Source organism: Euprymna scolopes, chromosome 33, assembly GCF_053919585.1.
Source record: "Euprymna scolopes isolate OS-2025 chromosome 33, ASM5391958v1, whole genome shotgun sequence".
NCBI classification, from domain to species: Eukaryota; Metazoa; Mollusca; class Cephalopoda; order Sepiida; family Sepiolidae; genus Euprymna; species Euprymna scolopes.
In genome coordinates this window covers 59,392,698-59,403,921 of record NC_136514.1, presented here as the reverse complement: position 1 = coordinate 59,403,921, position 11,224 = coordinate 59,392,698, and the positions used below count along the sequence as shown (strand labels likewise).

Below are 11,224 nucleotides of genomic sequence, written 5' to 3'. Positions count from 1 at the left end.
TGCTATTGTGTTTTAGTAAAAAAAAAAAAGTTTATCATCATAAGGTTAAAAGAAAATGTCAGCCATTATAGTGGCGAAAAGGGAGATAAGTATGTATTCACAATCTTCAAAGTGTTTACATCTAGGGAAAATACAATTTCCCCCAATTTTCTGTAAAAATTACTTTTAACTAGAAATAATTTTCTACTAAATTTTTGGCTATATTACTATTTTCGACATGACAATTAAGTACTGTTGTTTTTGCTTAAAACGACATTTAAAACAAAAAATAAATCAATTTGTCGACTGTATCTTAACAAGCTGCCGATTTTTCTGTATTTTTTGTTTTTAATTATGTTGACTTCTGGAAAGAACCAAAAATTTAAATCATGGAAAAGGCAATAGAGGAAAAAAGAAGGTGGGAGGGTTGGAGAAGATATAAGTTAGAAAACAGATTTAATATATCCGTTAATTAAAAGGTATTTGTTCATTAAATAGCGGAATTGTAAATGATAATCAATTGATTTCTTTTTTCTTTCACTTTGGACAACAAGGGTTATCGACCATGAGGACGACATCAATTCCATAATGTTCAACTAATTCCATGAGAAAGACACGATCACCGATCGGGTCCAGCCCCATCAGCTTCATGTGATCGGAAGTCAGCTGCCGGTCCTGGGATGATGATACATCCAATAAAGTCTGAAACAGTCGGTTATTTTGCTCTGCAAAAAATCTGAAAAAGAAGAAAAGAAAATTTTTAAATGATGAAAATCTATGAATTATTGATGGGTATGAAATGTAATATTTCTTTAAGAACAAACAAAATTAACTTGTTTTTTAAAGTGGCCAGTTGTTGTGAAGGAGAATATTTTTCTGTCTGACAAACAAAGGTATAAAAATAGCACAAGTATTGCTGACGATAATTAGTCAGTTTATGGATAATTTAAAAATTATCAATTATGTTTTTTATCTTTTGTTAAATTTTTCTGCACAGAATCTTAAAAATGGAAAATTTCAGTTCAGATCATATAATTTGGTTTTGTTTAACAGCATATCAACTCTTTTTGCATTATTTAATGCCTCATTCAGTCATTTTAGTAAAAAGTTTTTACACTTCAAGTGCTTTATTATCTTCAAATATTTATTCATGGTATTTGGTTTTGTTGCTTTGTCTCACAGCATATCAACCCTTTTTGGGGTGGTTTTATGCCGAATCCAATAATTTTGGAAAAAGTTTTTATGCTTCAAGTCCAGTTCTTCTTCATTGTTGTAACGAAAAGTCAAAATATTGAATTTCAAGTGTAACCAATGCTATCTAATGAATTGTCATGTCACAGTTATGAACATATTCAAAAATTATGAAAAACGATATGGTATAAAATTAATTATTAATGAAATAATTTTCAAAGACAATTAGCGAAAACAAATTTTTTCAAAAAAAGAAACCGGAGAGTTCTAATTGTAACAAAAAGGGAGGTAAATATTTTCTGAAAAATGAAAATCTTTGCCAATTTAGCAAGACTTAATTTTTGCCAATTGTCTTTGAAAACTGTCTTCATTAATAATTAATTTTTGACATTATTGTTTTTCATAATTTTGGATATTTTCATTACTAAGACATAGTAAATACTACTGGTTTCACTTGAAACTCAATATTTCAATTTCCGATTTTCACTACAATAACAAAGAAGAACCTCAAATTTTTTATATCTTCAAATATTTATTTATCATGTTTGGTCTGGTTATTTTGTAGAGGAAAAAATTGTTTTTTTTTTTTTTTTGCAAAACATGATTGAGCTTTGCAGAAAGGAAAAACAATAGTGTCAATATTTGGTGCATTTCAGGTCAGTAAACCAGTATCTTCACACAGCCTGATCTGGTAGTACCATCATAAGATTTGTTGAACAAGAAAATCGATGAATTGATGAGTATCGTTTTAAAACAAAACAAAAAAAAAAATTAGAATGCTTGTCCAGAATTTCCCCTATATTAAAAAACAAAAAGAAAAATCCATATGATTGTCCTTGTGCACCAAAAATCATATAAATTGATCAAGTAGTAGTATTTTTTTATAAAGAAAATTATTTTTAAGAGAAGTTAAGGTATTTTTTTCTAATGTCCTCATGTTAAAAATGGTTTACTAAAATCTTGCAAGAATTATTTGTAATTATTTCCCTTATTTTCAAAATGACGTCACAAGATTGTTGATTGCTTGGCCATAAAATTTGATTTTTTTATTTAAATACTAGCTAAAGCACCCAGCGTTGCTAGGTTGTGTTTGATATTTTTTAATTTTCTGTCCTCATAATTATCGTATTGATTAAACGAAACATTAAATCATAATCGTTTATTTTTCCACATCCCCATGAGGTAGGAGCAGTAGGTGTGTTTTATTTTATAAAAGTCTCGCCAGCAGCCCTAATCCTCTTTTCTAGTTTAATCTTTTCTCTTTCAACCCTCCTCATTTCCAAATATGATGTAAGAATTGCAATGATTATTTTATATCTTATTTCATATCTGAAAACTGCTAAATCTCCTTTTGTTTTAACTATTTAATATACAATATACATAATAGATGACATTAGTAATCTATCCTGTTAATGAAATAATTAAAATTTAGTTTCAAACAGTGCATATCTGAACACCAGTAAATCTATCTGTATCATTAATTTTGAAGAACTTCTACGTAAACAACATTTTGGATGTGAACTCTAACAGGTGCGTAAATGTAGACTTTTTAAGGATTTCCAATGCGTGAGCAACCAGCATAAAACTGGCCATGAGAAAAGCAACATGTCTGAAGATTAAGTCCATCAACTTTTAGGCTTTGTCTTTGAACTTTATTTACAGACATTGCAAAACTAATTTTTATTGGGAATTGTAAACGCTTGAAACTGAAATGGCATGTCAGAAGGAATAAGGGGAATCCGAGGAATTAACAGTTTCATGTTTAAAATTTCCAGTTATTATAATGGCTTCCAGATTATTAGTTTTCAAAGATTTTATTGCTAACCGTGTGCCATTACACAGTCTAGGTGGATCAAGATTTCTTGGTAATATAAATGGAGCTCCTTCCTTCAATATCAGGTTATGATGTGGCATTCCAGGCGGTTGTAGTAAATTCTACAGAAAATTCTACTGCCTGATCTTCATCAATAACACAATCAATGGATTGATAACTCTTGCGAAAGATTATTATTAATCATATCAACAGCATCATTTCTAGGGGCCACGATTGCTCTTTCACAAAGCCATCCAACATTGTGGAAATTTTTAGCAATATCTGGGAAAAACTACCATTTGGCCACATGGTGATTTGTGCAATTGAAGATCTCTATTCAATGTTATTGAACCAGCGCCAATGAAAAGGAGGTGATTTGAGAAAAGTGCTGTAGACTGATCAAATAAATGTGTCCTCATAATAATATTCTCCAAACTGAAAAACAAAAACATAGTTACCACACTGTATTGCAGAAGTGCCAAATTTTCATACCATATTTTAAATGGAAAGAAAGATATTTGTAGTCAGTGAAAGATATTTCTTGTCAGTAAACTCGAAAACTTGTAAAAGTCGACATTTCAAATGTAAACTGTGAGTTGTAGTAAAAAATACCGAAAAATTTGTATTTTAGTCAGAGAACAATTATTTAAAAAATGCCATTGAAATTAATATTTGTTTTCTCAAAATTTAATAATTATTTATATTTTATTAGTTATGAAAATGTCTATTTTGTATTAAAATAAACCTCTATTTTGTGTTGTCATAATTTTCTTAAAAATATTTGCATTCAGTAAATGTGTAAGGAAAACGTTCTAAAAAACAACACACACATTCGAAAACTTTAGAATTTTGGTTAGAAATTTAATATTTATTTAATCGATGAATAACTAAAACAGAAAAGATATATAGGGATGTCTTTGTCTTATTTCTTTACAAGAAAGAAAAGTAAAAATTATTTATAGAAAAAAAAGAGAGAGGTTATTTAAAGTAAAGAAAAAAGTTTTTCGAGAAAAGAAAATTATCTAAAGGGATCGGGAATGATAATTTAATTTAAAAAAAAAATAACATTATTAAAGTTAAGCTAGACTATAAAAATTTATAATTTCTGAATCTATTTATGTATTACTTGGGAAAAAAAGAAGAAAAGGAACATGATATTAGCCCAAATAAGCTTTTCTATCACAATTGTACTTAGAATTTGTCCTGTCATGGAAGAGATACTTGAGAAAAGTATAAATTTTTTTCATTGAATTTTGTCTTCCTTCATGAGGGATTTCTGGCAAAAAAATAATTGTCAAAAAATATTTATCGTCTTAAAAATCTGTAAGAAATGAAAAAGAAAAGTTTTATTTTCCATGCTTGTAAGTAAATATTTTGATTGCACTTCTCGAATAATATGTTTAAATATATTTAAAATCGTGCAGATAGCCACATTTATTAATGTAAAGACATGATGGCAAATGATGACTTGGTGCCATCAGCTAGAATTGAAACCAAAACATTTAGTGTTCTAATCACGCTCTCTACCGATTTTGTTATCGAGAGAAACATGATAAAGTTGAAATATTAAAAGACTTGAACAAATGAATTTTACGTGAATATGCACAGAAAAAAGTTAACAGTTTGCATTTCAACTTGCCGATATGTGTCTACGCGTTATTCATCAACACAAACAAAGGTTGTACTCATTATAAACCGTCCTTGGTGTATAATTACTACTTCCTGTTAATTTCAGTGTTATGTGATCAGTAGTTTAATAGTTTATCTGTTAAATATTTACACACACACACATACATCTACTGTTTTATTTATATAGATAAAGATAATAAAACATATAAATTTTTCTTTATTTTTATTTGAAGGAATTCTGGACAAGTATCCAAATTGATTTTAAACAGACCAATTATTGTAAAGGCAACTATTTTTCTAACTTTGTTTTAAACTTTGTGTCAATGTCTGGTAATAAAAAAAGTTTTTTTTTTAAACAGTGAAAATTGAAATGTGGCTACATCTCTAATGAACGTAATGAAATGTAAAACTTACGTCGTAAACAATTCCTCTTCATCTATTGTTTCATTGTGTTCTTCCATAGAAAATAAATTAGCAGATCTAAAATGAAAAAAAAGGAAATTTGAAGATTAAAAAATATAAATATAAAATTGAAAATCCCATTAAGGATATTTTTTTTTATAAAAGATTGACAGTTTTTATCAAAATTATGACACTTTATCAAAGGTGGTGATCTAAAAATACAGTTTTTTACTATCTTAGGTAAAGATGGTGAGAAAGATGGAGAGAAAGAGACAAAGAGAGAGAGAAAGTGAGAGAAAAACAGAGAGGGGAAGGTAGAGGGAGAGAGGAAGAAAGAGAAAGAGAAAAAGAGAAAGAGAAATCAGATTAAAAATGTCATGAAAAAACACCATTAAGAATTGGATTCTACATCTTCCATTTTCTACTGATGATGAAGCAAAATTAATATACACTTCTTCAAGCTCTGCTGAGGGTCAAGAAAATCAAAGTAAAACTGCATCTTTTTCAAGTTTGTTTGATAAATTAACTTCAAATAAGCCTACAGTAACACATCCAAACTTAGAGCAGGTAGAGGCTGAGTTAAAACTGGAGACTGCAGCTGCAATTACAATAAAAATACAAAACGCACAATCTAAACTCAAAACAAGTAAATCCCTTATTCATAAATTCACAAAAGAACTTGGTCATTATGTAACTTTACTCACAAGAGGTAATGATCCATTTCAGCGATGGAAAAAGACACAAGAGACCTTAAGTAAGTAAGTAAACTGGCTTCAAAATATTTAAGTGCGCCACCTTCATCCATGGAGAGTTAGAGGTTTTTTAGTACGGATGGTACTCTGTATGGACATACAAGGAACAGGCTATGTCCTAAGAATGGAGAAACTTCAACTACATTACAACAAGAGTAATCAAATCTAAATACTGATGAGACTATGAGAGCAAAGGAGGCAGGCAGCAAGAATAGAAGCGGAAGTAGGGCTTCATTTTAGAAATCATTCAATGCATGCAACACATAAAATGGACATTGAATTTATGAATGTAATGAATATGAATACATCCTGGTTCCTCCTCACAAGAATATGATTGGCTAGCGTAAGTAATGAATATGGATGGGTAGAGCAGCCTGGGACAAACATTGAAGGCCTAAGTTCAAGCAAATTACCAGATACGAACTCAAACAATTGTTCATTAAGGCGACTTACTAGATTGTATTACTCAATTACTGTAGCCAAGATCACTCAGCTACTTTAAACAAATATATTCCTTTTCTGAACTTATCATTATAAAAAAAGAAAATTCTTTTTTATTTGCATCTAAAAGCATGTTTTTAAAACAGTTTATCTGTTTATTCTATATTTTTCATTTTTTCAAGATGCTTCTACTGATCATCACACTTTCAGTTTCATATTTGGCGAACGTGCACCTTTCCGGCTTAATAAATTTAAAAAACAACTGGAGAGTTCTATGAGCATTAACCAACCAATGTGACCTCAATAACACAACATGAGGATTGATTTTCTACTTATGAGGGGAAAAAAAAATAAGGACCAACAAAACTTAAGAACTCTTTCTCTGATGAAGGGTTTTAAATCTGAAATTAATTAGAAGAAAAAAAAAAAAGAAAATTCTTTTTTATTTGCATCTAAAAGCGTGTTTTCATAACAGTTTGTTTATTCTATATTTTCAGTTTATTATTATTACTAGCATAGGTGCCCAGCATTGCCCGGGTGTTTAGAGGTGTGTGTTGAACAAAAAAAAAACAGTGGTAGTAGGAAGGCAGGCTCAAACTCATACCGTGAAGGAGGAAAAGAAGGGGAAAAAAAAGTGATGTCTTTGCTGTTACGACCACCGCCAAACTGAAAGTGATGTAGGTTTAAATTAAGGCTAGACAATCGAAAAGAGGGGATGACTTTCGAAAATATCGGCAAAAAAAGCAACCTCTCCCTGTAGAAATGTGCCCAGTTGAGGGTGAAGGAATTTATGTTTTTAGCCAATTTTTCAGTATTTGTCAGCTGAAGGGTCGAGCTTCAAAATGATACTGATCTTGTGGAAATCCGTCACCTCTGTCGAAAGTCTTAGGCAGATATGATGATGATTGTAACGTCTTGTCAGACAAGTGCCACTCCCTCAGACACTTACAGTTAATGAGACAAAAAAATGACTTTTTTCTTAGTCCTACTGGTGAATTCACATGCTCAAGCAGGCATGACACTGAAGATAGTCATTGAGATCAATTATTACATGCTTCCAGCATTTCAAGCCTCCATACGTCACAACTTTTCCATCGCCACAGGACCATTTTTATAGACAAATGCCTGGGGGAGTATGTATACACAGATGATGTTACAGAGTCTTAGCTTTGTACAACAGCTAAGTCTCTCTCTCGGTTCAAAATGTTGAGATCCAGAAACAAGCAAGAGCAAGATAGTCAGCAACAAGTTAAACTGCAGACCAGCTTAATGCGGGTACTGTACTCCTGTTTTATGGTTTTTTAAATCAGAGATTTGCTTCTCCTAGAAAGGTTGCCTTCACCACGGCTTACGGGAGCCCTCTCCACCCCAACACACACGGTGCTAGTTGGCTGTTGACCCCGAAAAAGAGTTCATTTGCCCTTTGGAAGGTCTTGTTTTTAATCCTTCAGGGAGACTAGCCACCCTCCTCACCAAACAAGTCTGGTGGGGAAACCAGTTTAGTCGCCGGTGACCCGACCATGAGGCAGATATACAAACATACATACATACATACATACATTTATATATTGGTAGCTCAAATTTTCGACCCAAACCGATTAAAAAGCTTAACCTATCTCTGAATAGCCTTTATGTAAAATTTCAAATGTTTAGACCAGAAATTGTCTGAGTAATTTGGTAGAGACCGCAGAGGTCAGATTTTTTAAAACTTTGACCCCTATTATGACCCCCTTAACATTTATTGTTTTGGGCTCAAATCAAGTTATTAAGTTAGATCTATATCCAAGGAACCTATGTCTAAAATTTCAATTGTTTATACACAAAATTGGCGGATAGTTTGGTAGAGTTCTCAAAGGTCAAATTGTTGAATTTTGACCCCTTAACAGCAAAATTTCTGGCTTAAAACGGATTACAAAGATTTTCCAAAATTTCAATACCCTATATATTAAATGTCGAGTCTGTAGACTTAAAATTGGCAGAGTTATTGCGTAGGGAAATGGACACAAACACTTTCACAGATATATAGATTATTATTATTATAATTATTATTATTATGCTGCTGCTGCTGATGATAAGCATGAACAAACCAGTCACACTCGCACGCATTCATGCATCATAACTAAACATGCATCATGGTACATGTTTACAATATTATATTATCAGTGGATGCATGTTTTTTACATATTTGCACAAAAAACAATGAAATATAAACTTAAAGAAGAAAACATGCTTTCAAACTAACCTTTGGTTGTTAAGTTTTGTAAATTTGTCTCTGTCCGCTTCACTAACTTTGAGCAGTTCTTTTAGCACGGGTGAATTTGTAGTTACATTCTGATTATTTACATACACATCAAACAGGTGGGTTTTACTCTCAAAGATCTTTTCGGTTGTACCTGCGCAAGAAAGAAAAGACAACGCAAAATATATTAGTTTCATTTAGTGGTTTTGTTTTGCAACATATCAAGTTTATTCAATGCCAAATCTGGTCAAGTTTTATGTTCACAATTCTTTATATGTTCAAATATTTATTCATGATGTTTGGTTTGGTTGCTTTGTTTTATGGTGTATAATCCTTTTCAGATTATTTAATGCCAAATCCAGTAATTTTCGTAAAAGTATTTATGCTTTTATTGTATTTAAGCTGTTCAAAATAATTTTATTACACATCAAATATTTATTTGTAGTGTTCGGTTGTTTCGTTGGTTATTTAATGCAAATCTGGTCAATTCGGTAAAAGTTTTTATACTTTAAGTTCTTTATATCTTATATTTATAGATTTAATATTTACTCATGGTGTTTGGTTTGATTGTTTTGTACAAGGAAACAGTATTTAAGTTGCGAGGATGGTAACATTGTCAAAGGGAAATAACTCATTTCTATAAATGTTAAATTGTCTCCCTTACTTTAATAATATAACATTTATTTAATACTAGCATGGGTGCTTGGTGTTGCCCGGGTGTTTTGAGGTGTATGCTGAGCAAAAAAAAAAGGTCAATTTTTTTAATTTTGACCCCTATTATGACCCCTTAAAATTTATTATTTAGGGCTCAAATAAAGTTATTAAGTTAGATCCATGTCCAAGGAACCTGTATCTAAAATTTCAAGTGTTTAGACCCAAAATTGTCGGAGGAGTTTGGTAGAGTTCTCAAAGGTCAAATCGTTGAACTTTGACCCCATTAACTGCCAAATTTCTGTCGGAAAACCAATCACATCGATTTTCCCAAATCTCAGTACCCTGTATATCAAATTTCGAATCTGTTGGCTTAAAATTGACAGAGTTATTGTGTAGGGAAATGTACACAGACACGTTCACTTTTATATATATAATAGATAATTTTAATAGCAGTTATTGTGTCTTCATATGAGAATAATACAAAATGATATGCGAGCAGCATCTTGAGAGAGCAGCAGCAGACATCGATCACACAATTGCATTAACACAATTTTATTGCATTTAAAGGAATGCCTCAGGGGTTGATTCTTGGAATACTATTATTATTTGAGTTTGACATAATTTTATTGCATTTAAGTTGCTTGGCATAATTTTATTGTATTTAAGTTGCTTGAGATGATTTTAACTTGGCATAATTTTATTGTATTTAAGTTGCTTGACATAATTTTATTGTATTTCAGTTGCTCGGCATAATTTTATTGCATTTAAGTTGCTTGACATAATTTTATTGTTTTGTTAGATTCATTAAATGTGATTATGAAATAAAATGTAAACTTAAAATAAAACAAAAATTACTTATTTATACTTAAAATGCATTGAAATTCTAATAGGTAATAAAGATTGGAAGAAAGAACCTCCTCTTGCCCCTCCTCCAAAAAGACACAAGTTAACGACACACAGACTGAAAGCCTAGATGTACCATGTTCCATCCAGTTCATTCCACAAAAACACCCAACTTCACCCTTATCTTCAGACACCAATTCAAAAACATTAATCATCTTCCGTTATGTTTTCTTGCTCACTTGTATTATCATATACAGTGGGAGGTGATAGTGGCTAATTGTACAGATTAAAATCATTAGTGTGCCAAATTCAAATCCAATTCATTCATCAAAACCAACACTTGACCTTGCGTCTAACCTCCTGAGGAGAAGGTAAATAAAAATAATACAACAAAAACCGGATATACTTACAAGCAATGTATGAAACTTCTGTCTCTAATGCCTCAATATCAGCTATATTTATATAAAAATGTGGCGTCACTTCTTGACTCACAATACCTCTTATATCATGGTTACCAAGACAACACGCACAATAAACTGGAAAAAAAAATTAAAAATAAAACATTACATTAAATTGCGTTTTAAGATTAAAAAAATCATTACTAAGAATTTACTTCAATGTTAAGAAAGAAGAAACGTGTGGAGAACTGAGAAGTTGCAGATCAAATCCATAACTTTAGGAGTTTGATTTGGATGAATAGAATTGTTGTTACGTTTCTGAATGTTTTACATGAGGTTTAGTTTTTTTGGATTGTTTGGATTCTTCAGACTACTGTTCTCATCTTGAGTGTCATTTTCACAACATTTCAGTCAATGTAAACTCCGACCTTCTTCAGATGTAACTCGGGAATGTTTCTGTCGAACTCAAAAATTTGGACAAATTTTGAACGGAAATCTTTATTTACTTCACGGAGGTCCTACGTAATTCACAATTGTAATTTTTGGTCACTTACACTGACAATTAATCAACTGAAAGATATAATCACAAATTACTTAGGACCTCTATCTAGTCATGGCTGACGGAACAAGAGCATGCTACCTCCACAAGTAAATAAACCGTTCCGTTCAAACTTCCATCCAAATTCCTGAGTCCAATGGACACATTCCTGAGTTTGACAAGATACATCTGAAGAAGGTCGGAGGTTACACCGACTGAAATGTTGTGGAAATGACACTAAAGATGAGAACAGTATTCCAAAGACTCCAAATTATACAAACAATTGTTGTTGTATATGTAAAATTTTGGATAGTCATATTATGATGTGGGTGGCCTTAGATCAGA

At 31.3% G+C, this 11,224-nt stretch overlaps 1 protein-coding gene across 1 annotated transcript in view; it reads right to left on the bottom strand.

The window, feature by feature from the left end:
• Window positions 1-307: 307 nt before the first annotated feature.
• LOC145258249 (DENN domain-containing protein 11-like) overlaps window positions 308-11,224 on the bottom strand; it is an 80,061-nt gene continuing 69,144 nt past the window's right edge. Inside the window, exons 6-9 of the mRNA XM_080116224.1 lie at window positions 10,354-10,479; window positions 8,450-8,600; window positions 5,027-5,092; window positions 308-715 (exon numbers count right to left, since the gene is read on the bottom strand). Of these exons, the coding sequence (XP_079972350.1) occupies window positions 517-715; window positions 5,027-5,092; window positions 8,450-8,600; window positions 10,354-10,479 (542 nt within the window). The 3' untranslated portion in view covers window positions 308-516. The remainder of the gene's footprint in view (window positions 716-5,026; window positions 5,093-8,449; window positions 8,601-10,353; window positions 10,480-11,224) is intronic.